This window comes from Ochotona curzoniae, unplaced genomic scaffold (assembly GCF_017591425.1).
Source record: "Ochotona curzoniae isolate NIBS_2020 unplaced genomic scaffold, NIBS_Ocur_1.0 contig_4692, whole genome shotgun sequence".
In the NCBI taxonomy this organism is placed as follows: domain Eukaryota; kingdom Metazoa; phylum Chordata; class Mammalia; order Lagomorpha; family Ochotonidae; genus Ochotona; species Ochotona curzoniae.
In genome coordinates this window covers 2,248,262-2,276,082 of record NW_024466361.1, presented here as the reverse complement: position 1 = coordinate 2,276,082, position 27,821 = coordinate 2,248,262, and the positions used below count along the sequence as shown (strand labels likewise).

Genomic DNA, 27,821 nt, shown 5'->3' with positions numbered 1-27,821 from the left:
CGTGCAGTCTGGCGCCAATCACAGGCGCCGGTGCTGCGTCCGCAGGGGCTATTTAAAGGGGCGCGCAGGCGGCTGAGGCGGTTACGGTTGAGATCTCGAGTTTGAGTCGCGCAATCATGGCCAAGCACCTTGTTCTCAACACCGGCGCCAAGATGCCAATCCTCGGGCTGGGCACCTGGAAGGTAGGCTCTCGGAGACGCCGCCGCTCCGGCTTGCTTCCGCTCGGCCAGGTCTAGGGGCGGCGAGGGTCTGGAGTGACCGGAGCAGCCGGCCTCCGCGGACCCCAGGCCGGCTCGGGGCGCCCGAGGCGTCGGGCCGCGGCCAAGTCCCCCACCGTGTAGGGAGCGCGGGAGTCGGGGAGGGTCCGCGGACCCCAGGCCAGCGCCGCGCGCCCGAGCGTTAGACCCGGAGTCGGGGCTGCGGAGGCGGCCTTTCCGGGATGCCGGCGGGGCGCGGACCCTGGGCGGTCCTGCGGCCTGGCGGTGGTCCCGACTCGGGCCCGCGTCGCGGGTTGAACCCGCAGGCACGTGAAGACCCGAGTGTCTGTCCCCGCGCCGTGCTGAGTGCTGGGGACTGGGCCTGGGGCCTCGGGGGCATCCTTCGCTCTTCCTCCCGGTGTCCCTTGGTAAGCCAAGCCCCATGAGAAGGCCAGGACGGCAAGTTAATACCATAGGATACGGAAAGTGTGGTGATAAATGAAAATTGCACATCAAGGGGAAGGTGTTGGAATGAAAACTGAGGCAAAACTCAGTGTTTTAAAAAGGCTTGTACACATGACTTGGGAAAGTTCATGAAAGTGGAAGAGATAAGTTTATGTTTAGTGCAAAACATTTCAGAATCTGTGCATGGTGTATTTCACAAACAGGCATTTTCCATAAACATTTTGACAATCACCCATCTGTTACATTCCACACGATGACCCAAGCTTTTCCGTTAAAGGAATTTTGAATGAGAATCTGGCCATTAAATACTGACACTTGCAGGGCCAGGGTGTGACCCAGCGGTTACACACCTGCAGCCCACAGCCTGACTGGCTCCTGCTGCCAGCCTCTGGCCCTGCACGCCCTGGGAGGCAGCAGGGGATGGCTGAGCTGGTTGGGCCTCAGGGGCCACATGGGGGACCTGAATGGTGTTCCAGCTGCCCCTGCACTTGTGGGCATTTGGCGTGAACCGGCAGATGGGGAAGAGAGAGAGAGAGAGATACACACACATTTTAAATAGCAGGGGAAAAAAAATTAAGTTGAATTTAGCTGGGACACCTATTTACTCCACCCTATAAGGACAGTTGAAACTGAGTATGTGTAAGAAGAATAAGAGAGTGGTTTGCCTTGAATGGAAAAGGTTTCTTGGCCAAAAGACACAACTGGTATTTCCTCTGACAGGTCCAGCTGTCAGAGTGCAGTTGACTTAGAAAGCTGGTATCAGATTGGACCCCCTCTGTTGCAGGTCGTGCTCCTGGAGTGGATGTGAAGACATGGTTTCTCAGTGGTCACAGGTGCAGTCTGTGTCACACTGCAGCTACAGAGAGATGTTTGTATCTGCAGTAGAAGCTGCACAAAACAGCTGCTTTGCTGAGAAGGGGCGTTTCTTCTAGTCCAGGAATTATGATCATAACTCTAGGAATTATTTTCATGGTCCTACACTTGAAAATCACCCCTCAAGGGTAAATAAGGAATGAAAGTTTATGAATAGGCCTTCACATCATTGGGAAACACTCAACAGAAACTATTTAGTTTAAAGTAACAAAGTCTGTAGGTTCATTCCTGCAGATGAAGTTCTTTGAGAGTTGAGATGGCATCTGCCTTGTCACGGCTCTTTCCAGCACTTCTCATGGTGCCTGGGCAACAGGAGCCATCTGACCATGATGTGCTGCAACATAGCAGAAGTAATGTAACTTCTAACCAATGAGTGTACAAAATCCATAGCGTGGGCATTGTCTTTTGATTACATTCCCCATGACATTTACCCTGTTTGGCATATGGTCAAAATCCCCTGGTGTGCTTATGTCTGGGCTAAGAAGATGAAGCTGGTCCAGAACTATGTGGAAGCAGGTTGGAGATGAGGAACAGGTATGAAATAGATGTGAAATATGAGCTTGGGGTCCGTTCCCTCCACCTTGCCATTTTAATGACTTACTGTCTTCCGCTATGCATGTGTCCACATTCCTCACAGATGTATGACCAAACTGTGGTTATTGTGCCAGCTGGATGAGGCTGCAGGTGGCCTGGCTCCTTTCTCTTGTGTTCCTTCTATGTCCTGGTGACTGTGCTGTGTCATTCAAACTGTCAGCAAACTGCTTTGGTCTTGTCCTCTCTGCTGTTCCACTGAAGGACCCTGAGCTGCTGTTCCTTCTCGATCAGGTGTCCAGGCAGGCAAGGGACCCTGTCCACCCCAGACCCTCTGTGGCTTATCCTCTCTTCCTGGCACACCTTTCTTCCCCACGGCACAGCCAGCAAGGCTCGGCATTGCATGCCGGGATTCCTTTCAGCCAGGGCAACCTTGGGTGCCTGCCAGTGTGCTCTTACTGATGGTCCTTCTGCTCTGGCTGGAGAGTCGGCGATGGCATGTGGTCCTGGCATGGATGTGAGAAACATTTTGAGGAATTGAGGGACAGCATTGGTTGTCAATCTCTTACCCAGCACCAGCCCCCCCACCACTCCCAAAGCCTTTTCAGATATCTTCCCATAATTGCTCAGGCCAGAAATATTTTAACACCCTAACAGTACAGTGCAGGTATGTCTCATATGCCTTAACAGGTTGTCAAGATTTTTATATTTTATTTTTATTTGAAAGACTCGTGTAGAGAAAGTGAGACAGAAAGAGAGATCTTCCATCTGCTCATTCACTTCCCAATTGGTTGTAATGGCCGGAGCTGAGCTCATCTGAAGCCAGGAGCTTCTGGGTTCTCCATGTGGGAGCAAGGGCCCAAGGACTTTGGCAGTCCTCCGCTGCTTTCCCAAGCCATAACCAGAGAGCTGGATCAGAAGTGGAGCAGCTGGAACATGAACTGGTGCCCATATGGGATGGCAGCACCACAGGGAAGAGCCACCTAGTGAGCCACCAACTGCCTCATCCCCACCCTCCAAACACGCACACACTCTTCAAGATGTTCTTTAAGCTAAGAGTTCTGACTTTTTTTTTTTTTTTTTTTGCCTTTGGGAATGATGACACCAGCTTTCAGATTGCATGAGTTACAAGACTCTATGCCAACAAAGCCTTCCTGTACTTTGCCAAGAGTGGCCTGTGCCCCTGCTGCGGGGTGGTGGCGGGCCTGGTGCTGGAGCAAGCCTAGGAACTTGATTAGTGTCCATCTTCCAGACCTCACCCTCTTCAGGCCTTAGAGATAGTTAAGGGCTACCAATGTAGGGCCAGTGTTGGGCCAGCCAAATCTCTACCACTTGGAGACACTGGTGTCCTAGCATTAGGGACAGGTTGGTTAACGTGCTTGGGAGAAAGTGAGACTGTTTCTATTGGTTATGTTTGCTTCCAAGCTTGATTGTGAACTTTGCCATATTAGCCAGATTGACCTTAATTTCCACTGATAAGGAAGAAGAAAGGATTGTTCTGCAATCTTATCATTTGAAATTGCAGTTTGCGTTTTTGCTGTGGAATATGTTTGGACATGGAGCCAAATGAGGTTTGTTATCTGTGTGAACAGTGTACAGCACATTTCATGTTGGCATGGATAGTGCTGGAAGGGTAGCACAGTGTAATCTAATCTGGAATTTTCCCATCAATGAGTTCTGTTAGACTTGTAAATACAGCAAGTTTTTTTTTTTAATATTCTCTTATTTTAAATAAAAAGAAAGATGTCATACCTGCTGGCTCACTCCTTAAATGGCTGCAACAGCCTGTCTGGGCCAAGCTAAAGCCTTGAGCCAGAAATTGCATCTGGGTCTCCCACTGGATGGCAGGGGCTCTAGTGTGTGAACTCTTCCCCTGTTTTTCCATGAGCATTAGTGAGAGCCAGAATAAAAGCACAGCAGTTGGCCCGGCGCAGTAGCCTAGCGGCTAAAGTCCTCGCCTTACATGCGCCAGGATCCCATATGGGTGCTGGTTCTAATTCTGGCAGCCCAGCTTCCTATCCAGCTCCCTGCTTGTGGCCTGGGAAAGCAGTCAAGGATGGCCCAAAGCTTGGGACCCTGCACATACATGGGAGACCCAGAAGAAGCTCCTGGCTCCTGACTTTGGATCAGGTCATCTCCAGCCATTGTAGCCACTTGGGGAGTGAATCATCAAATGGAAGATCTTCCTCTCTTTCCTCTCTGTATATCTGACTTTCCTATAAAAATAAAATAAATCTTAAAAAAAAAAAAAAACAGCAGCTGGGACTTAAACTGGTACTCTGAGAGGCAATGCTGGCATTATAAGCCACAACTGAACCCCAGTGCACCAAAACTGCAGGGCCATGGCAGATCCCAAGCCTTGTTTGCACAGCACTGTAGGATTGGCTGCGTCCTATGAAGTGTCAGGAAGCAACAGGAAGTCACTCTTTAAAAATCTCTCTTTTTTTGTTGTGGTCAGTTTTATCCCAGTTGTTCAGTCTCTTTTTGCAGTTAAGGAGCTGCAAAAAGAAATCTTAAGCAGAAAAAAGAAAGCTCCACAAAATGGATGTATGTTTAGGGTCTGGATTCATGGACCTCTCAGAGCAGAGTCCCCAGGATTCAGGGTTGGGAATGAGGTCACCAAGATTCTGTGTTTCTGCACTCTCTCTGCCTTCCTCCTGCAGCTCCAGTCCCATGTTCTCCCAGCATAGTAGTACCAGGAGCAAGAGCTTCTGGGAATAACCCACAAGCAAGAAGTCTTGGGGCTTGACTTGAAGCCTGATCCTGGGGCAGGAAGGGGTGTGGCTAGACCGGACCTGGGACTGCATCCACCCTGTCTCCAGGACTGGAGCTGCACAGTGCAAGGCAGGCCCAGAACAAGACATGTAGCAGGAGCTGCTTAGACAAGGAGGAGGTGGCTGAAACCTGAAGACTTTTCTGGGAAGTCCTCCCCCCAAACTACCCCTGGGCCCAGTGTTTCTGTTTCTTGGGTGGTGTGTGTTCATTGTCTATTCATATCAGCTGTGCTGTGCCTGAGTTGCCACGGACAGGCCAGGATTTTCTTCCCTGCTTTGTTCTTTCAGTCACAGAGCATCGAAAGGTTACAGGTACAGCTGCTTAGTTTTGCTGGGGGGAAATAGGAGGTTATCAGATAGACTGAAGGCCTGTCCTGATCTCCTCCTGGTGCAGGAGCAAGCTCAGCTGCCATCAGGCCCTGGTAATGGGCTTACTCCCCGGATCTGTGTTCACCCCCACCCACTAGCCTGGTCACAGCAGCTGGTGCGAAAACAGCCCATGTCGGCAGCTGCTGAGGGCCCCAGGGGAGTGCTCCTTTCCATTGGTTTTTAGCTCAGCTCTCCAGCAGTATGTGCTCTAGCCTCTGAACAGTACCGTGCGCACACACACTTTGGCGTTCTCTGAGCAGCAGCTGCAAGCAGGAGGGGCATTGTGGTCTGTCTGGGTGCTGTGAAGGTCAGCAACTGTGCAGCCAGCAGCCCCTCCCTGTCCCCACAGCAGGCACACTTCCCACACCTGTTCTGATCACTCAGAGACTGCAAGGGCCAGCATGCACGGCCACCTTACAGTCACTGCGCTGCCCCAGACCCAGCTGCAGTTCCCATCTCCTGCTCCTCTGAGGAGCCATCTCCAAGTCTACCTCGCAAAGCATGCCTCTGGGACCCCCAGGCATGCGCTAGACTCGCTGGTGCTGTTGACTTCCTGATAACCCCTTAAATCTGCTTAAAAACGAGTGTATGCCACTGTCAGACGCCATTGTGGAAGCAGGAAGCCCAGAGCAGGCGCTCAGTGCTGAGCTCGGGGACAGCCTGGAACTCTGGTGTAGCACTCACTAGAGTGCAGTGAGCTGCTGGAGGAGATGGTCCCCACTGGCTCCGATTTCAGACAGGGCTCCTCAGCCAGCAGATGTAAAGAGCAAGGGAATGAGATGACTTCAGGATGCCTGCTTATGGTAACCTGTGCTGCTAGTCCAGAGAGCTGGCCCTAGGGTCTGAGGCTGAGCATGGACAGTGCCCTGCAGAACTGTACCTCAGCCTGCCCTTGTATGCAGCAGCAGGAGGTTCAGTGAGCTTCAGCAGCTCCCCAGTCCTTGGTCTTGGCTGGGTGCAGCCTCCCTGTGTTTTGTGCCATTTCTTAAATTTCTATCTGCTTTCAGTCACCTCCAGGCCAGGTGACGGAGGCCGTGAAGGCAGCAATCGATCTCGGGTACCGCCATATCGACTGTGCCCACGTGTACCAGAACGAGAATGAGGTGGGGGTGGCCCTGCAGGAGAAGCTCAAGGAGCAGGTGGTGAAGCGTGAGGAGCTCTTCATCGTCAGCAAGGTACCATGGCAGGGGGCCGGTGGGGGACCGGTGGGGGGCCGATGGTCACAGTGCCACCCTCCTCGGGATGACTTCAGCTTGGGAGCCAGTCTACACTCTGAATGCCCCTCATCACTCACTGGGTCGTGTTACTGACAGTGGAGACAGCCCTAGAGCTTGCCTGCCCATGGCTGTTTGTTGAGTCTTTACCCACTGGAACATGTTGAGGCTGAGGTCATGGGCCAGCTCCCCTTGCCAAGGAGTCACAGTCAAGGACAGACCCTACTTCCTACCTGTAGGCTGAGTGTCCATTGCTGCCACAGGGTTTTTCCTGGAGGCTGTTGGTACACAGAGGATGCTGAGTCAGAAGATGAGGATGGCTTTGTGGAGACCAGCCTGCTGTGTGGACAGCCCTGAGAATTCATTCTCAGGATGGGCTCTGCAGGGAGGAGGCCTGTCTGGCTGACCCATGCATGTGTTTTCTGCCTGGACCTAGTCACCATACCTTTCTTAAGAAAGTTGAGATCCACAGTACGAGATGGCAGTTTCTTCCCAACTATCTGTAGCACATCAGGGAGACAGGCGGGTCCTGGGGAGAGGAGAGGCAGTCCTGTTGGCACCGTCTGGCGCCAGCCTGGGAGCAGCCTCTTGCCTGGTAGTGATGAGACCTACTCTCTTGTTGCCTTCAGCTGTGGTGCACTTTCCATGACAAGAGCCTGGTGAAAGGAGCGTGCCAGAAGACACTCAGCGACCTGAAGCTGGACTACCTGGACCTCTACCTTATTCACTGGCCCACAGGCTTTAAGGTATGGGGCGCACCTGGACTGCATTTTGACCTCCCTTATTGACGGGTCATGTGTGTGTAGACTGTCCCTGCTGTTCAAGGCATGGCCCATGGAGCAACAGCAGTGGCATCACCTTGGAACATGTGTCAGAGACTGAAATTTGGCCATCCAAATAACAGGGACTCTTTACACTTCTTGTCATTTGGTAGCTATACAGTTTACATAGCTGCTGTCCGCATGGCCATAAAGGACAATGAGCCTTGCCCTTGTCTGCCTGCCAAGCCTGTGCACATCAGTGCACTTGTGCTCATGGAGACCCTCCATGTGTGTATTTGTACCTGTGTCCAGACACATACCCCACGCAGTGCAACATATCCACAAGCCTAGTTCTTTGCACAGAAAGAACTCTGGAGTTACCGAATCCTGCCCACTTCTGCTTTCTGCTTTGCAAGTCATGTTGAAAGGGTGTGGATTCATTCTGTTGCATTAGGACATACTGGGTTCTGAAGGGATTTAACTTTCTTCCTCTCTTTCATCATGAGCTAGTGGAGAGCTTGCTAGCTTGACAAGGTAGCCATTTTATAAACCAAGGATCCAGGCAGGGCTGGCTCTGAGTTTAGGTCTGGAGCCCTTCACTCTTCACACATTCAAGTCCCTGGCAGGGTTAACATCTGTGACCAAGGGTCCTGTGGAGTACCACCCACAGACTCACAGCACTAGCTTGTCTGATAGGAGCAGCAACTCAGGACCTTGGACCCATCTGCCTCTTTGCCTTGAAGGGCTGTAACTGATGGTTTTGTTTCTGATTGTAACCACAGCAAGGCAATGAGTATTTCCCACTGGATGCGGCAGGCCAAGTGATTCCCAGCGACACTGACTTTTTGGACACGTGGACGGTAAGACAGTGGCGGGCGGTCCATGTACCCTTCCTTGCTGAGTTCCTGTACCTGGGAGTGAGAAGGTATGATAGGTCTGCTCTGCTCACTCTGCACTGTGTCTTGTTATTTTGTCATGGCTTTTGTTCTTGTTTCAGTAAGCAAACCCCTGGCTTCCCTTGGCTTATGTCTTCCTGCCTCTTGACTTCTGAAAGTCTTCTTAGATGAAAAAGGGGGACAGTACCTATTAAACTCTGGCATGAAAAGTGCTTTTGACCCTGTCCTTTGAGATCCATTTCTGCTGCAGACAGACTCTATATTCTCTTTAGGCCATGGAGGAGCTTGTGGATGCAGGGCTGGTGAAAGCTATTGGCATCTCCAATTTCAACCATCTGCAGACCGAGAGGATCTTAAACAAGCCTGGCTTAAAATACAAGCCAGCAGTTAACCAGGTAAACCTCCACCAGTGACGTTCCCTCTTGCTCATGCCTTTGTCCCCCAGGGAGGGGCTGGGAGCAGCTCCTGGGCATTGACACAGTACTGAGTTCTGACCTGACATGGTAACAGGAGGTCATTGAGATCTGCAGGCCTGTGTTATGTGATAAATGACCACAGCCAGAGAATGCCCTTGAGGTCTGTGGCCCTAAAACACTGATAAGGAGTTTACTGTTCTTTCATCCAGGGCACTAGCTGGGAAATGCATGAAGCTGCTACAGCTTATCAGGGACATTGGAGACACAGAATGTTCTGGGTGGGGAGGGAAGGGACCCTGCCCACGTCACATTGACTTGGGCCCACAGTACCACCAGCAGGCCCACTGTTTGCTTTTGCAGATTGAGTGCCACCCGTACCTAACTCAGGAGAAGTTAATCCAGTACTGCCATTCCAAAGGCATCGTGGTGACAGCCTACAGTCCCCTTGGCTCTCCCGACAGGCCCTGGTGAGCTTTCCCTGGGGCCATATTCTCTGGTCACTTAGTGAAAATTAGAAATGGCTAAAAGGAGAATGCTTCTCAGGTGTAGCTGTAGACCCTCCCCCAGGGCCTGTTGGGGTTTCTCATCACTGGAGTAGCAAAGCCTGCAGTGGCTGTGATGATGATTATGGACTTGAACCATTTCTTTGCTCCAGGGCCAAGCCCGAGGACCCTTCTCTCCTGGAGGACCCTAGGATCAAGGCAATTGCTGAGAAACACAAGAAAACCACAGCCCAGGTACACCCATCTCCAGGCGCTTGTGACTATGCCTAGGGCATTTTGCCCTTGGCGGTCTCTATCGCAGGTGGGGAGCAGTGGCTGCGTGGAACCTGCACCAGAAGTGTGCCTTGGCATCCAGGAGTGTGGTAGCAAGGGCATAGATTGGAACTTAAGATACTGCTGCCACGCACCTGCCCTGGCACCTTGACACCTGCCGTGAGCATCAGCATCAGCATCTATGCAGAAGTTCATCTGTAAACTGAGACATCTCCCATTTGTAGCTACAGGGGAAATGTCCTCTTTCCCCCTGAGTGGCAGTGCAAGTTCTGGGCAGTAGATTCACTGTGGCTTCATGACCACATGCAGGACCAGGACTCAGGGTCAGACGTGCGTGTGCTTCCCACCTGCTGCAGGGGTGCCCGGGCTGTCTCTGAGTCCTCCTGTTCATTTCCCATATAGTGCTGGCATGTCTGTCGCCTTTGGGCTGTGTGTGCAATCTTAAGTGATTGATGGAGCTATGTGCCTAGCACATGTCCGCACTCGTCCCCTCTCTGGGCCCCCAGGTCCTGATCCGGTTCCCCATGCAGAGGAATGTGGTGGTGATTCCCAAGTCTGTGACCCCGGCACGCATTGCTGAAAACTTTCAGGTGAGCCCTGGCTGGCTGACCCCTTCCTCTCTCGGTGGGGAGGGGCTGTGGGATTTCACAAGTAGGGGGTGGGAGACTTCACAAGGTCTCTTGGTCCAACCCTTCCGTCCTGCCCCCATCTTGTCCTCACTCAGCAGACTGTGACCCAAGGCAGGGACAGCTCCTTCATGGCTCCTGCATGCCAGGCAGGTGGTACCTGGCGGAGCCATGCTAAAGCACATCCCATGCCAAGCTATTCATCAGCAGCAGCTGTTTACTTGAGATGCTGTCATTCTCTCTCTCTCTCTTTTTTAAGATTTATTTCAATTGGAAAGTCAGATTTGCAAAGAGAAGGAGACAGAGAGGAAGATCTTCTGGTTTACTCCCTAATTGGCTGCAACAGCCAGAGCTGCGCCACTCCGAAGTCAGGAGCCATGAGCTTTTTCCAGGTCTCCCACATGGGTGCAGGGTCCCAAGGCTCTAGGCCATCCTCTACTGCTTTCCCAGGGCACAAGCAGAGAGCTGGATGGGAAGTGGGATAGCCGGGACACTAACTTGTGTCTATATGGGATGCTGGAGTGTGCAAGGTGAGGATTTAGCCACTAGATTATCACACCAGGCCTGACACTGTCGTTCTTGAGCAGCTCTGCCAGAGTCTACGCAGCAGCCCCAGTGGTTACTTGCCAAATGGCCTTGGGCAGATTCCTTACCTACGTCATACCTCAGTTTCCCCCTCTGCACAGTTACTGCACAGACTGCATAAAACAGAGTAGAGGGAGCTTCAGATCTACTTGGTACCTTTGTAAGTGGAAACACCACGGTGCTGCTGACAAGTCCAGGGATTACAGAGATCCCTGCCACTCAGCCCAGCAGAAGCCTGAGCAGTCCTCAGGAGAGCGTAGCTTGCATCACGGGCCCAGTGAGATGTAGACATGCTCCAACACCTGGCCTGGCCTCTCTCCCCATGCACTTTCATGAAACTGATGGAAGGGCCTGGGCTGGAGCTGAGAGGTTCCTGTCCAGAGCCTCTGCCCTCCCTGGGCACTTCCAGGTCACTGTGTCTGCACCTCAGATCTAATCTGGAATGTATAACCCAGGGCCTGGGGCTGCTCAGGCGTCAGCTTCATGTGGTCTCCCTGCCAGCCGGCACGGCTTCAAAAAGGCCCTGCTTTCACGGCAAACGGCCAAGTTTGGAGCCACTGGACAGAGCCTATGGGCCTAACACCCAACGCTCTGCTGCTTGAACTTGGGCAGGGTGAGCCCTGGGGAGAGAGTAAAGCTGTTAAGGCAGGGATGGTTTTCTTTGCAGGCTTAGAAGTTTCAGCTGTTTCTGATGAAGCAGCAGAATAGTGGCCACCATGGGAAAGGCTTATCTATGTAAAACAGGATCTTTTGTTTCATTCTTTTGAGGTATTCCAGTAGAAACACAATGAATCTCAAAATGCTAGCCTTGTCATTTTTGTACCTTACTGCACAGTCTTTCTCGTTTCCCACAGTTGGGATCACAGTGTGTAGCAGGCTGTTTGTACACATGCTGTTATCGGAGCCAAGCTGCCCCTTGCTCGGGGCCTACTGCCAGTCTCCAGACTAATACAGTCCCCCGTGCAGGCTGTTGCTTCTGCTCAAGTGGTTCTCTTCTCCCAACACACCTTCCTTGCCCTCTGTCAAAACTGTATTGATCCTATTTTTATTTTTGCAGAGAGAGGGAGAGAATGATCTTCCATCCACTGATTTATTTCCCAAATGGCTACAATGGTTAGGGCTGGGCAGGGTGGGAGCCAGGAGCTTCTTCTAAATCTCCCGTGTAGGTGCAGGGTCCCAGGAACTTGGGTCATCTTGTGCTACTTTCCCAGGTCATTAGCAGGGAGCTGGATCAGAAATGTAGCAGCCCAAACTTGAACTGGCACCCATGAGGGAAGCAGGTGTTGCAGTTGGTAGCTTAACCCACTATGACCCAACACCAGCCTCTGGTTCATCCTCTTAAGAAGGCCAGCTCAGGGGCTGGCGCCATGACGTAGTAGGCTAAGTCTCTGCAATCCATACCAGTTTCCCATACGGGTGCTAATTTGAGTCCAAGCTGCTATACTTACAGTCCAGCTCCCTGCTGCTGTGCTTGGAAAAGCAACAGAAGATGACCCTTTGGATCCTTGGACCCATGTGGGAGTCCTGGAAGAGGCTCCTGGCTTCAGAGCAGCCCAGCTCTACTGCAGCCATTTGAGGAATGAATCAGCAGGTGAAATATTCTCTGTTTCTTCTTATCTGTAACTCTGCCTTTCAAACAAAAGACAATATAACAAAATAATAATAAAAGAAGGCCACTTCAGACAGCATTTCCTGTTGGGCATGTCCTCTTAGAGTGTGCCCTGCAGTTACCCAGCTGGAGCCCATCATTGATGAGTGCCTTAGATGGTGTGGGATTGACTCAGTGTTCCTTCTGTTGAAGGATCTCTGTGCTTGGCTTCACTGTAAATGACAGCAAGAACACACCTTTCCTAGCATAATGTTCCTCACAGGTGTGATCCAGTAGGAGTGCTGAGGGATATTATTGGAAATGAAATGCATGAGGTAGAAAGTACCATGGAGGGGTGGGCTGGGGAGACAGGAATCATTTCCATTGTTCCATATGACTCCCAGCTGGGACAGGTTCACTCTGTGAAGAATGCTGTAGTATGCCTGCTCTCAGCTGAGCTGCTTCCCACTTGACACACCAGATCCGATCTACGTCCTGCCCAATGTTCTAGCTTGGATTTTATTTGCATGGATGGAGCTCACTAGTCTTTGCGTGTTTTTCAGGTCTTTGACTTTGAATTGAGCAGTGAGGAGATGGCCACCTTATTGAGCTACAATAGGAACTGGAGAGTCTGTGCACTGGTGAGGTGAGTACATCCCAGTGTAATGGTAGGTTCCCTGATTATGCTGCAAGACATGAGTTGGATCCCTGGCTGTCCAGGTCCTACTGTGTCAAGTGTTCATCCTTACATACAAGTGTTTCTCCATCCCTATACAGTGGGAAATGGGGGCACCTGCACTGGCAGAGCCGCCCAGGGCTGTGGGGAAACCGCCAGGCACTCTGGCCCCAGGCTCTTCTGCTCTAAAATGACTATATATTTTGGTGTTTTTTAATTCTGTGCCTCGCTTGAAACCAGATGCCCAACCTTTCTAGGAGAATTTCCAGGTGACTGTCTTAATGCCCTCATGGAAGTGATGTTAGTAAGAAGGCCATGGTGCTGGGATTTGGGACAGTCCCAGCTGTGGCACTGATGAACAGTAAACTTGGGAACTTCAGTCAACTGGCAGAGTCCCTGACATCCTTCCAGCTGCACAGCCCTGATTGCTTGTGTCCCTTCTGGGTTATGTGGAATCAGAAAGATAACTAGTAAGGTTTCTGCTGGTTCTTTCCACCAGAACAGTAACAAAATTTACATTGTAGGTTTTGCCCTCAAGAAGCAAAATAAATTTTTCCTGTTTTGTAGCTTCTCTCTCCTCCTGTCTGAGCCAGCTTGTTTGCCCTGCCTCCTTTACTCTCCCCCTCCAAGCAGAACAGGAACATCCCAGGGCGGGTGGGGGAACAGTGAGGAGCTGTCTTTCTCTGCCCAGTTTCTGTGCACCCTCCCTCCCGTTTGAGTTCCAAGTTTGCACCACTTGATGGCCTTGGCCACTACCCGAGTTTGTGTCTTGGACAGAGGACAACCTCTGTGCTTTAGGCATAAGCCTGACTGGTGAGCTGCTGCCTCAGGATCTAGGATAGGTTGCATCTCCAGGGCTCTGAGCCAGGGTCCTTTCAGGCACCCCCTGTACATGAGGATTTAGCTGCTTAACCCTTAGGCATTAAGGTCTATGGGATCTGGTGGACAGGGCGAGAGAAACAGATCAATCCCCAGATTCCAGGTGTCCTTTAACAACCTGTCATGCCTGTTCCTTCTACTGCTGATATGGTCTGTGGAGGTGTGGCAGGAGCACAGATGTTGGGACTGGTCTCTCCATTTTGGCTCCTCTCACCTTCCAACAGCTGGCAGGCTACCCCATGTATCAGTCATGCTGAGTGAGGGCTGGGTTGAAGGTTAGCATGGGAAGAAAGAGGTTTACCCTAATGAAGCTTCTTTGTAACCCCTATATGCCAACCCTCTGTCTTATACCTATTGCTACACTAAGTTTGTATTGCTGGCCAGAGTGTCACAGTCCTTGGATAGGCCAGAAAGGCAGGCTGGGTATGGGTTAGAACTAATGATTCAGGGGCGTTTGTCTTTGAATAGCTGAGTAAGAGTTAAGTACTCCAAGCAAGACTTACTCAGGGCCTTTCACACCCTGTCTGTCCCAGTATTCTTGCACTGCCCCCACAGGCTTCTGGTAGCAGTCCCCAGCTGGTTTCTGCAAGTGGCAGGCTGTCCTTCCACATCCTGGGAGCACTTGCTGTTTCATTTATTCTTTGGGATTCAGTCACTTGGAGCCCTTGAACATTTCTGTTCAAGAATTAGCTACTCTTTTCACCTTCTCTTACCACTTGAGACAATAGCAGGCCACTGGGTCCTGCCTCTTAGGATGGGCCTGGGAGCCTGCATGCCCCAGGTGCAGTGCCTCCCCAGTGTCTGCCCCACATACGCTGCTGGGTGACAGCCTCTGGCAGAGGAGTCTGCAAGGAGGAACACCTGTAGTCTGAAGACTCCAAGGCAGCATCTCACATCCAGGGCTGCGGTTCCCCCTGGGGAGAGATGCCGTTTCTATGAGGGGACCCCGGGGAGGCTCATTATAGTAAAAATCTCCTTGAAAAGCAAATCTCTTTTCTCCTGACAGCTGTTCCACTCATAAGGATTATCCCTTTCACGCCGAGTTCTGAAGCGGTGGACGCCTTCTGTTCTCCATCTGCTCGTTCTGCTTTCTACCTTATGTGTCCCTCGGCAGTGGGCAGCAGCCCACAGCTTCACGGATTACTAGCCAGGGAAGGCCTGTTCAGTTGGGATGGGGAGTGAGCAGTGCTATCAGTAGATTAGAAGTCTCTGCCAGTGTTTTCTTTACCTTTGTTCTTGCCCAGCTGGGAAAAGTACAACTTGGGTCTCCATTTCTGACCCAGGAGAAGTTAAACTGTAAAAAGTCAAAAGAATGCCACTAACAGTTGAATTTTGACTGCTTAGAACTGTAATCCTTTCAGCCACACTGCCTCCAATAAAAAGTGCTTTTGTGGTCTTCATGCTGTTCCATTTTGTTCGGGTATCTGAAACAATAAACCACCTTCTCTCCCACCCCAACCCTCATGCCCTGTATACCCAGAGAGCAGGCCAGTCAGCTGTGCAGCACGAGTGAAGGCTTGGCTTCTTGACTTCCAGCTGCAGACCCATCACCCCAGCACTTACTTATTCAGCTCTAGGCTGGTGGTAGTGGAGGCCAATAGCATCTGGCCCTCGCCCTGCAGACGCTGGTGGAATCTGGGCTGTGGCCAGAGTGTCCTAAAGCACAGGCAAGGCTGACACCCAAGCCTAGATGCTAGCCCATTTTTCAGTTTCACAGATGGTCTGGCTGGTCCTCCTTCCCATGACGGCCAAAACCAGCCACAGAGCCTGCACTAGTACCGGAGAAACTGCTTTTCTGCATTGTCTGGATGAAAGGGGAGATGGTTTCAGGGAATACAGAAAGTAGAGACTCAAGTGCTGCTGCTGGTGGTTTTTATTGCCAACATTTCCACATTCGGGATCATGCTGGGAATGAGTGGGGTAGATAATGCATTAATCTGGAATCTCATCAATTCAGGTGACTATGCTAGCAGCTTAAGGTCAGGTCACAGGCTATTTCTGTGTAAGGTGCACCTCAAAGGTATAATTAATTAATTAAGCAGCAAGGGTCGCTGGGCCTCACAGGTAAAGGACAACTCTGAGCTCCTCCAACAGCTAGGGCTGAACCGTATGGGGAACCCAGAGTCCCACTTGTGCAGGCTTTAGGTTCTTGCCTCTGCTGCCACACAGAGTCCACCACAATGCTCTAGCTTCTTTTGCTTGAGGAGGCTGGTTCCACATTATCCCAGGTAAGCTAGCAGCCTCTCAGGTCACCCTCCAAATCACACCAGAGGGTTATCGGTCATATCAAAGTCATCTGACTCATCACAACCTGTTTCTCTGAGCAGTTAGAATTGGTTTAAGCACACTTTGAAACACTTTTGAGCCGATCAATAAGTTTTTAAGTCATCTGCTTTTTCTAGAGCCCAGCAAGATTATTTAAAAACAATCGACTAGGGAGCAAAAACCAAAGATGAGCTGCCACAACTGGGAGGAACCTAAGGTTTGAAGGACTTATCCCTTAGCAGGATGCTTGCCTGCAGTGGGAGAAGAGGAAGAGAAGTGAGAGCTGCCATGGAGAACAGCTGCTTCTGCCTGCGTTTTGAAGCTCAAATGAATTCTCAGCTGATGGGGGCTGAGAGTAGCAGTGCTTGTTGGTGCAGGGAAATGTGTGCTAGGGTAGCAGTGGGACCCGTAGTTCCACAGACAATTCATGCATGGAGTACATGGACAAAGATGAGTGCTGCTTTGAAGATGGAGATTCCCCTTCCTCTCTCCTCTTGGTGGCACAAAAATCCCCACACCTTCCTGAAGTGACCCTCCTGAGAAAGATACAGAACAGCACTGGGACAAAACATGCTCAAGGAACAGAGTTTTATAAAGCAGTGTCCCAACTAAAATGTGGAGTTGCTAATGAGATTGGAAGGTACAAACAGTTTAACTATGTCATGTGTGCAGGTAAGATCTGTGTTGGAAAAATCTGTGAACAGTGGCTGCACAGTATGGTTTCTCCATACTAGATCCTTCACATTGATATGATTCCACAAAACAGCTGTTATAATGCAGTGCCCTGGCTGCTGATTATGGAAGCAAGCCAGGTGAGCCTGTTGGGTACTTGCGGGTAGACCCCTGCAGAGCATGACCACTCAGGAGAGCACTGCCATTGTTGGGCCCAACCCAGGACTTCCAGGGAATCTAGGCTGTCCAGGACCTAGGACTTGTCTGTCCCTTGAAACCATGTTCCAAGGTCACATGTTGATCTGCAGGGCTATCTGCAGAGACTACTCAAACTTTGTGGTGTGAAATCAGTGTATGTCATTCCCAAGGAGAAGCTAAACTGCTCAGTTCTCAGACTGGCCCATAATTGACCAGATAGTGGTGGCCAAGAGTTTTGTAACTACAGACTTTTTTTTCTAATCCATGATTCTGGTCAATGATTTAACCTCTCAGCTTTCATTTTCTCAGTCTATAAAATGCCTCTCTTGGAGTAGTCATGAAGATTGTAACAGGATGTGAGATAATGGGACATAAGGGCCCACTGCCAATACACTTCTCTGTGGGTAGAACCCTATAAGCCTTGGCTTCCAACCCCTTAGATTAGGTTTCATGATAAAAGCAAGCCTTGAAATAAATGCTGTCTATGACTTTATAAGAATTCTTTTATACTGATAGGTGGAGCCATTGAAAAAGAAAGGACGATGAAGGTCACCTAAACCAATGTTCTTCTAAACTAGTGTTTTCTGCCTTATTTTTAGCAGCCAACATCATTTTCCAATAGAAATCCCTATCTTGATCCTCAATAACCAAACCCGAGAAAGGCAGGATTGTTTGGATCAGAGGGGAGGAATCTGGGAGCCAAGCCAGTAATACTGCTTCCCACGAACCCATCACAAGAAGCCTGGAATACAGTAGGAAAGCTTAAAATCCAACCTCTGCTACTTGTTCATTTATTTATAGTAATAGCAAACATTGATGACATGCAGTTGCAGCTGTTGAACTATTCTAGAGTGACGTAGCTGGGGATTCTGGATTAAGGTTTCTCACGACTGCAGATATGTAAAGGTTTGATGAGGGCCAGTGAATTGAGTTCCAACATAGTGCCTTCAGTCACAGACAAGTCAGGGAGTCTAGAGGAGGCTCGCTCTTCACTGGGTACACCTTTCTCTGGAGCTGCTGAGTATTCCTGAGGTGGTGGCTGATGTAATCCAGGACAGCACTGAGTGGAAGATACCATGTTCATAATGATCTGAACATGGGGGACACACCACATTGTCTCTGCAGTGCCCTATGCAGCAGGGCAGCTGGCTAACACAACTGCACTCAAGGACAACGTCTTGTTAAGACATTTCAGAAGTGACCATGAACTTGATATATCAAATGAAGATATACTCAATTATCAACAATAAAAATCTCTGAGGATCAGAGAGGTAAAGTGACTAACAGCAATTTAATGGCAGCAATTACCTGGATCTGATTTTAGGTCATTACATCATAATACTATAGTGATATCTCATTATAATAAAATTACAATAGCTAAGTTTCTATAAAGTTTTGTTGCAAGGTGATTGAGGTTAGCATTAATAGGGATCAGTCGGGCCCGGCGCAGTGGCGCAAGTGGTTAAGGTCCTCACTTTGCACACCCAGGATCCCATATGGGCACCAGTTCTGATCCCGGCAGCCCCGCTTCCCTTCCAGCTCCCTGCCTGTGGCCTGGGAAAGCAGTCGAGGGCGGCCCAAAGCTTTGGGACCCTGCACCCGCGTGGGAGACCCGGAAGAGGCTCCTGGCTTCAGATCGGCATAGCATCGGCTGTTGCGGCTCACTTGGGGAGTGAATCATTGGACGGAAGATCTTCTTCTCTGTCTCTCCTCTCTGTATATCTGCCTTTCCAATAAAAACATAATAAAAATAAATCTTTAAAAAAAAATAGGGATCAGTCATACTGATAATATGTGCTGCTAATATGACATGATAAAAATGCCATTTGACTTCTATGATCTGTCAACCCCAAATTGGAGGCTTCACTTGGCATGTGCATATTCCATGTCAGCCTCTAGGTTCTGATTCTGCTTCTCATAATTCTAATTAGCTTCCTCCTAATGCACCCTGAGAGGCAGCAGATAATGTCTAAAGAAGTTGGTCCCTGGGCCCAGTGTGATGGCTCAGTGGGTAAAATCCCTGCTTTGCAGGCTCTAGGATCCCATATGGGTGCCAGTTAGTGTCCCAGCTGCTCCACTTCCCATCCAGCTCCTGGCCTGGGAAGGCAGTTGAGGACGGCCCAAAGCCTTGGGACCCTGTACCTGCATGGGAGACCTGGAAGAAGCTCCTGGCTCCTGACTTCTGGTTGGCTCAGTTCAGAAATTGCAATCACATGGGGAGTGAACCAGTGAATGAAAGAGCTTTCTATCTGGCATATTTACCTTTCCAATAATAAATCGTAAAAGAAGAAGAATCTGGTCCTTGCCTCCCATGAGGAAGACCCAGATTGAGTTCCAGGTTTTTGGCTTTGACTTGGCTTTGACCTGGCTAATGTGGGCATTTGGTGAAGAAGCAGCAGTTGGGAGATCTCTATCTTACCCACTGCGCCACTGCGCCACTGCGCCGGGCGCAGGAGATCTCTATCTTAATATCTCTCTCTGTTCCGCCTCTCCGTCTCTACTATTCAAATAATTTTTAAATTATCTTTTTAACTTAAAATCCTAGTCTAATCATCAGAAATACATCACACAGTCACAGTTGAGGGAAATGCTAAAAATGGCTGATCAGTACTCTTCAACACTGTCAAAGCCATAAGAACAGGTCAAGTCTTAAAAACTGTCACAGCTAAAAGGACAAGACAACAAAATGCAACATGAATGAAAGCCTGAGATGAGAAAAGACCATTAGGTAACAACAAAGGCACTCTCAAGTATTAAGTACAGGCTTGGTTTGTGATAATTTAGCAAATTGGCGCAGTCATTGTGCCAAAGTGCCTTTGTAATGCAAGATTTCAGTTAACAGAAGGCTAGGTCTGAGTTGCATGGAAAGTGTCTATGCTGCCTCCACAGCTTTTTCTTTGAATTTAAAACTTTTCTAAAATAAAATATTTAGAAGAAAGCTTTAAAAAAATGCCAAGAAAAAGTGTAATTCTAAACAAAGACAATGTCTACCCAGACACTCACCTACTTCAAAATTGTGCATCTTTTTCTTAGATTAAGTGGACATAAGAATTAGCTAGGGTATAGTTTGGAATGGCATAATTCCGAATGGTGTTCTGAGAAGACACATATTTCTTTTTTTTTAAAGATTTATTTTATTTTTATTGGAAAGGTGGAGAGACAGAGAGGAAGATCCTTCATCCAATGATTCACTCCCCAGGTGGCCGCAACGGCTGGAGCTGAGCCAATCCGAAGCCAGGAGCCTCCTCCGGGTCTCCCACATGGGTGCAGGGTCCCAAGGCCTTGGGCCATCCTCGACTGCTTTCCCGGGCCACAGGCAGGGAGCTGGATGGGAAGCGGGGCTGCCGGGATCAGAACCGGCGCCCATATGGGATCCCGGGCGTTCAAGGCTAGGACCTTAACCACTTGCGCTGGACCCGAAGACACATATTTCTAAGCATGTGTGGGAAAATTAATGTTATGCTAGGCCATAGTGCAGGCCTCAACAAATTTCAACAAACTGAGATCACATGTATCATGCTCATGGCCACAGTTACGTTAACATTACAAAACAAGAGCAAGATAAATTAATTAAAAACTGCTCCCCCACCAAACACACACATTTGGAAATTTTGAAACAGGTATACAATCACACCCAGGGACAAAAAGAGAAATTTATCAACAGTTCTACATATGATATCTATTAATTACCCAATGTGCCAAGCACTCTCTTAGTGGTCATATATATATGACTAATTAATATATATGCCTACTGCATATATGTATTATATATTATAAAGTATATATTATAACATACATGACTATTATATATATAATATATGACTACTATATATGTACAACAGCATATGTGACAGGTTCTGTTTCCCCATGTGATTGTGTGGAAACTGGGGCCCAAATAGGATAGACCACCTGCCCCAGCATTTGAGATGAAAGATAGTGGGCCAAGGTTTCCACAGGGACAGCTGGCTCCATAGTTTGCACTCAGCTCTGTTGGGCCATCTGCATGGTGAACACCTGAGAATGGTGAGTGGGATGCAGCCAGAACAGAAAGTAGAAAATACTTACAGAGACGTAGCATCATCAAAGAGGTCAAAGAACTACTGAAAAAGTCTTCCCACAAAGAAAATTACCAATCCCACACACTCAGCAGAAAAAAGGAATAACAGGGAATACTTTCAAACTCATTTTATGGAACCAGCACAACTCTGATCAGACTAGGACATTGCAAAGAAGAAAAATCAGAAACCAATCTCACCAAAGTACATGCATGTAAATAAAATATAACTAGCTACAACCAATTGTGTATAAATTTTATCCTTCTGTATGTAAAAAACAAATGATTAGTGAGATGCTATCTTAGGAATGCAATATTCATATAATATAAAATAATTTATGTAATCACACAAATGAAAGAAATATTAATATGTATTTTTAAAATAAAAAAAGATTCCGTGAAATTCAAAACATTTCCTGATAAATATCTGTTGGCAACACAGGAATATGAATAAGTCTCTGCAAGAGGCATATATATATATATATATCTAAGTAAATCCATCATGGCAGTCTCACATTGCACACAAATGAATCTCAAAACCAGGCTAGCAGAGCAAGAGAACACAAATCACAGAAAAATTACACAGAGACGTGCCGCTGATATAGAGTTTAAAAATAAGCAAAACTAAAAGCAATTTTAGGAATAAAATCATAGATCATAAAAATACAGAAAAGAGTAAAACAATGATTTATTTATTTGTGTATGTGTGTTAATTTAATCATACAAATATTCATTTATACAATAAGGAAAAACCTCCTCATCTTCATCTCATCCTAGGCTTCATGAGGTCCTGCCATGGACACCCACCCAGTTTGTGTGCTACACACATATGCACATACTACTGACAGGTGGAAGGGGCAACCGCTGATGCTCCTCATTCACCCAGGGAACAAAAACAGGGCAGGGAGGAGGATCAGCTCAAGTGCCCAAGCCCTGGTAGCCCTACCAGCCTCTTGCTGGGGCTCAGAGTGAACCTGGGGATCTGTTTGCAAAAACAATGATTTATTCAAAAGTCAAGGAGAAGAATGGCTTTTGCTATCAAGGAGGTATATCCAGAGGCCTGTCCGGTATTTCTTACTTAATTAGTCTGGGTGTGAGAACATGAGTGTTGGCTTTATTTTAAATATTTAAATGATATGATTCATGTATGTAGTCCAAGTAACAAATGCTGCATAAATAAATCAATCTCACTTGAGCCTTACAATAATCCTGGGAGACTTTGTGTGTCATGATTCTTACTTTATACCTGAAGAACTACAGACAGGAACAATTCATTTATACTCTGACTCTCTCGCAGCTCCAAGGAGACACATGCTAAATCTCTCTGTAGTTTCCCTTCTCAACTCCATGACCTTTACACTGACACACACAACTTGGTTTTTATGACTATCGCAGCTATTTTAATTTCAGAGGCAGAAAAATCAGAGGGCCCAAGTGCATCTCACTGGGGGCTGACGCAAGGTCGGGGGGTGGAAAGAAGTCTTTTTAACAAAATTATCTGTAAAAAAAAATAAATTTCACCACTGTTGTCCTTGGTTTTCCAGTATGTGTAAATAACATGGAAAATCATCAGGGAAAGCTTCCCAGAGTTAATGCCAGGCATAAATTCAGTGATACAAAGAAATGAGCGATAATCAAAGATGAATCAAAATTTGGGGAAGAAATTATGGGTGACCCAAACTAGTAAATTCAGGGAGCCAGGGGAGAAAAAGGGCAGCCTTACGGCCCATATTTATTTTGTGGAACTGAAGTACAAGAAAATGGGGCATTGGCCACAGGCCACAGACTCCCCAGGTTCAGCATAGTGGGGAGGACCTGAGGGCCCTGGAACTGGTAGGCGGAGCAGAGGGTGGCCATGAACCTCCCAGCCTGCACTTGGGCACCGAGAGACATTCTGTGGCTTAGTCACCATGAATCAGCACATTTGGAGGAAGAATGTTGGCTTTGCCTTGGAATCCCAAAGGTCTTGTGATCTCTGCCCTTGAGGTGTGGGAGGAAGCAGGTGGTTTTGTCAAAAAAACAGCTGCTGGGACTAGAACCAGCATCTGTAGCTATTCACCCATTGTTCTTCCACTAGTCACTTACACTGCTGCTGTCTTACTCTGGACACAATCACTTTCAGAAGCTCAAATCCAGCAACGTGAGGTCCAGCCTGGGTAGGACATTAGACTGGTTTGTGGCCTGACAGGAAGTTACACAATTGGAAAACTCTGGCCCTCCACACGGGCCTGAGGAACTGGGAAGGAGCAAGCTTTCTCTCCTTCTCCTCCCTATGTGAAACAGAGGCTCTTCCTTTTTATTTGGTTTGTTAGACTTCTCTGTATCATTTCTTTTGCAAAAATCATTCTGATAAAGCCCAGCAATTGCTGGGTTAAGTCACTGACTGCCTACAATGCCAATATCCTATATGGATGCCGGTTAGAGTCTTGGCTGCTCCACCTCCAATCCAGAACGTACCTGGGAAAAGAAGCAGAAAGTGGCCTGAGTGCTTGGGTGTGTGACTCACATGAGAAACCCAGATCAAGTTCCTGTCTCCTGGCTTCAGCCTGGCCCTATTCTGACTAGTGCAGTCATTTGATGAGTAAGCCTGCAGATACACAAGCTCTCTCTTTCCCTCCCCCCCTCTCTCTAACTCTGCCTTTCAAATAAGCAAATAAGTCTTAAAAAACAGGTTCTAGTCCTTAAAAAGTGGGGGACAGGGTGTAGTTAGAAATTAAAGTATTAAAATTAGTCAATAAAGAAGCAAGTGGGATCTCTTGGAGCTCTGCATCTGAGGTAAATGCTCTGGAAACCAAATCACAAGGCCCTATACACTTCCCTGGCTAAGAGATTCGCACACAGGTGACTTCATCTTCAAGGCACAGACCTACGGATTCTTAGTGCAGTTACTTGCAGGAAGGCTGACTTCCGCGTGGTTTTGAAGATTATTACTCTGACTTGCCTGTACTCTGACTTGTTCCTGTCATCCTCATCAGTTGCATCTCATTTTTTGAATGCACCTTTAAAAGGGTTGCAAAGGGACGGGATGGGAAGGTCTTGGTGCCTGCAGCTTCCTAAATTGGTGGAGATTTCTTTCCTTGAGTGTACAGGTAGCTCTAATTCAAAGTCTGTGTAGAGTTCTAAACAGGGGACAATATGGCAGTAACCACTTCATGGTAGGTGAAGGACATCCTAGGTTGGGTGTTTAAGCTGGGCAAAGCATGTGTCATAAATCCATTGGCTCCTGAAACAACATGGAGGCAGATAATCTTCCTACCAACAAGGAGGTGCAAAGTTAGGCTGCTCTCAGTGTGTTTAGTGTGCTTCAACCAAGATTGGAGACTTTGCATCTTTTCGGGCAGTGGGAGCCAAGCATGGGGCTGAGGTGGTTGCAGGAAAGCCTGGCTCACCAATTAGCCTGTGTGAGCAGAGGGAATCTCCAACCACTTGCTCCACTCTCATCTTTGCTTCTTAAGCTTATAGTGTAGTGTATGCTGTCTTTGGCCACTCATGGGTCAACGCAGGCATCTTCATAGAGCTTGGTGACTTGGTAGTGTCATGTCAGCATCAACACAGTGGCCTAAGCCTTAGGTCCTGAGCCTTTGGCATGCCCCATCACCCAATCCTCACAGCACTTTTGTGAGTGAGCATATTCTCACTGCTACTAATCAGAGAAGCAACCAACACATGGAATGGTAATATGACTTGGGTAAGACTCATGCTGGAAAGCACAAGGAAATCCTCAGACTCCAACGTCGATGTGACAAAGTTTGAAGTCCATGTTCTTAGTCATTAAAAATGTTTCCATTACTGATGGATTAGATTCTGAATGGTACATCCTGTCCCACACCCTCAGTGTCCATGGAGACACCTGGCACACAGTCCGCCTTCTGATCCCCATCCATGCACACCCCACCACCTGCCACTTCAGGAAGCCCAGCACCTTCCCTGTCTCTGTCATTCTGATCTCTGTCTCGGTTCCCTTCCTCCTTCTAGCCACAAATGTTCATCCTCATGCACTGGAAATATGAAAATGGACTCCAGGTGAGATCTGGGGAGAATCCAAGAGGTCTGTGAACTTGACCAGGGGAGGAATTACAGAATCCACATTCTGTTGTGAATGTGGAAAGTGAAAAGAGGTGTCGTCTGTGACTTTCTCATGGCTAAACAAACCCACAGCTATGTCTCTGTCACATTTCTGTTGTCACAAATATCTCAAAACATTACTTATGCTAACCACCACCTTGAAATTATAATAGTGATTAAACCTGACATGAGTTGTGCTACTTCATCATTAATAAAAATGTGATAATGACACTCATATGTATATATGTATATTCCATATATATGTATGTGCATATATACAACATACATACACCAGATATAAACCACATACACACACACATATATGTGTGCATGTGTGTATATAGCAGACCTTGTCTCACAACAACACTCTGAGGCTGATACTCTAATCATCTTCACTTTTTTTTTAAGATTTTTTTTTTTGAAAGGCCAGATATACAGAGAGGAGGAAAGACAGAGAGGAAGATCTTCCATCCACTGGTTCACTCCCCAAGTGGTCTGAGACTGAGCTGATCTGAAGCCAGGGGCCAGGAACTTCTTCCTTGTTGCAGAGTCCCAAGACTTTGGGGTCATCCTCTACTGCTTTCCCAGGCCACAGGCAGGGAGCTGGATGTGAAGTGGGGCCACCAGGACGCGAACTGGTGCCCATATGCGATCCCAGCACATACAAGGCAAGGACTTTAGCTGCTAGGCTACCATTCTGACCCTTATTATCTTCACTTTTAAGTGAGGAAACTTGTTCTACATCCCTTGGAAGGAGGTCAAGCGGGTAACACAATCATCCCCATCGACAGCCAGATCAGCAGCCTGTGTCAGGGATGTTCATGATCCAGATGAAGTCCACCAAAATGACAGAAAGGTCCAAACTCTCAGTCTCCATCCCTAGGTCTGGTTGTGGTAAACACCACTTCTATTCTAGACTTTTTTATGTGGATGAAACTTCTCCACAAGGAGGGAGCAACCTGGAGGGTTGCAATGAAACAATCAACACGCCTTTTAGCTTTCAGGTTGTGACTATTTTTCTCTCCTTCCAACTGCAGGCCACCTTCTGAATGACAGACACCAAATGTCACGCTTTCGAGCATAGATTTGGTGCAGTGGTTGACCATTAGGCTAATCCCCTTCCGGTACCGACATCCCATACAAATGCTAGTTCGTGTCCTGACTGCTCCACTTCTGATCCAACTCTCTGAGGCCTGGGAAGAAGTTACTGGCTCCTAACTTCAAACAGTTCAATCCAGCTGCTGTGGTCATCTGGGGAGTGAACAGCAGATGAAGGACCTCTTTTGTCTCCCCTTTCTTTGTAAAATCTGCCAATCAACTGAAAATAATCTTTAGAAAATCTTTTAAAATTTTTTAAAGGAATAAGGACTTGAAGTTCAAATTCCAAGCACCTAATGGCTAGGTGACTTTGGGTAAGCCACACAGACTTTGTGCTACAGCTTCCTCGTCTTTTAGGTGGGACTCATTGGAGCCATTGAGCCTGGAACATACCATCATTACCATCAGCAGCAGGCCCCCTTACTCTGTCAGTTTTGTCCCCAGTTTCATCTCGTTCCTCCTCTTCTGAGTATTTCCATGTGTGCTGTAATTTTCAACTTTCCTTCCTCTTCAACTTTTCTGATCATTCTGTAGCTATGTCTCTGGGTGACTATTATAATATTTGCTTGTACAGCATTTGCACCAGAACTTACTCTGCTGAGGCAGCAAAGACCAGCAACGGAAAGGGAGGACAGGCCACGTGCTCTCATGTTGATCGTGCGTTCTCAATTTACCCACTCCATAATAACATTTGCGCCAGAGCTGTTCATTTGCATTTTTGCTGAGCCCACATGAATTTTTATAAGTTCCAGGGTGTCCAGAGAATGCCTTGGTAAGAATTGAATTGACAAAAATTGGATGGATCATTTATCACTTTTGTAGAAGCAAGATGAATTTGTGACTTCAACTGAAATAAGAAATTACAAAAGATTGCTGTGCCTGACTGCATGAAAAATTAAAATGGTACAAAGAAGATAATTCAATATCAAAAGGGAAACCACTGCTTGGGGCATTTTTGCATTAATATGAAAAGCAGCTAATAAATATGCTTGATAAGGCCAATCTTTAAAAAAAGTTATTGCATCTTCTACTACGAAAAAAAATATTTTTCAGCATGGCACAATAAACACTTAGACTAAAACAAAAGCATCACACACAAAAAACTCCGACTATGTGAAGGGTGCTGGGGTATTACTGTTGTATTCTATTCGATTCTTTTTCTTTAATGTCAGTCATTAGCCACTTTATTTCAACACCTACTTGAATTACTACTTGAAGTTTAAACAACAGTGATATCAATAGCTCCAACAGAGACATGATTACAGAAAAGGTATAGACACTTTTGATAGGAATAGGAAGAATCACTAAAATGTAGGGAAATGGGCTGGCACTGTGGTATGGCTGACAAAGCCACAGCTGCAGTGCCAGTATCATGTGTAGGTGCTGGTTCCCAGCTCAGCTGCTCCACTTAAGATCCAGCTCCCTACTAATGCTCCTGGGAAAGCAGCCGAGGATGACCCAAGTCATTGGGCTCCTGCACGCATGTGGAAAACTGGAAGAAGTCCCTGGCTCCTGCCTTCAAATTGGCCCAGCTCTGGGTGCTGTGGTCCTTTGGGAAGTGGGCCAGCAGATGAAAAATCTCGTTCTTTCTCTCTCTCTCTCTAACTCTGCCTTTCAAATAAATAGGTATAAGTAAATCTTAAGAAAAAATAATGCAAGGAAGCCTCCTCTATCCCCGCTCAATATCCAGGCATTTTAAACAATGCTAAACTATAATACATGTTAGCTAAATTAGCTTTTTGTTACCAATTCATGTATAATGTTGACAATACAATGAAGACTTTTCAGTAACACCATTATTTATATCCCACTTTAAATAAAAACAAATTTAGGCTGGTTTTAT

The 27,821-nt window shown here is 47.7% G+C and overlaps 2 protein-coding genes across 2 annotated transcripts in view; one reads left to right on the top strand and one right to left on the bottom strand.

Moving 5' to 3' along the window:
* Window positions 1-27,821, bottom strand: part of EXOC4 (exocyst complex component 4) — an 817,909-nt gene that overhangs the window by 45,946 nt on the left and 744,142 nt on the right. The window lies entirely within an intron of this gene.
* On the top strand, window positions 67-15,022 carry AKR1B1 (aldo-keto reductase family 1 member B). The gene is made up of 10 exons (XM_040987505.1): window positions 67-182; window positions 6,217-6,384; window positions 7,053-7,169; window positions 7,967-8,044; window positions 8,353-8,475; window positions 8,857-8,963; window positions 9,152-9,233; window positions 9,779-9,862; window positions 12,635-12,717; window positions 14,633-15,022. The coding sequence occupies exons 1-10, from the start codon at window positions 117-119 to the stop codon at window positions 14,673-14,675; spliced, it is 951 nt and encodes a 316-aa protein (XP_040843439.1). The 5' UTR covers window positions 67-116; the 3' UTR covers window positions 14,676-15,022.

What these genes read in the sequence shown, in the direction of transcription:
- AKR1B1 (XM_040987505.1), top strand. Translation starts at nt 117, where the DNA reads ATGGCCAAGCACCTTGTTCTCAACACCGGCGCCAAGATGCCAATCCTC. An exon ending in AGCTCTTCATCGTCAGCAAG is followed by an intron (nt 6,385 to 7,052) that starts GTACCATGGCAG and finishes TGTTGCCTTCAG; the next exon opens with CTGTGGTGCACTTTCCATGA. An exon ending in GGCTCTCCCGACAGGCCCTG is followed by an intron (nt 8,964 to 9,151) that starts GTGAGCTTTCCC and finishes TCTTTGCTCCAG; the next exon opens with GGCCAAGCCCGAGGACCCTT.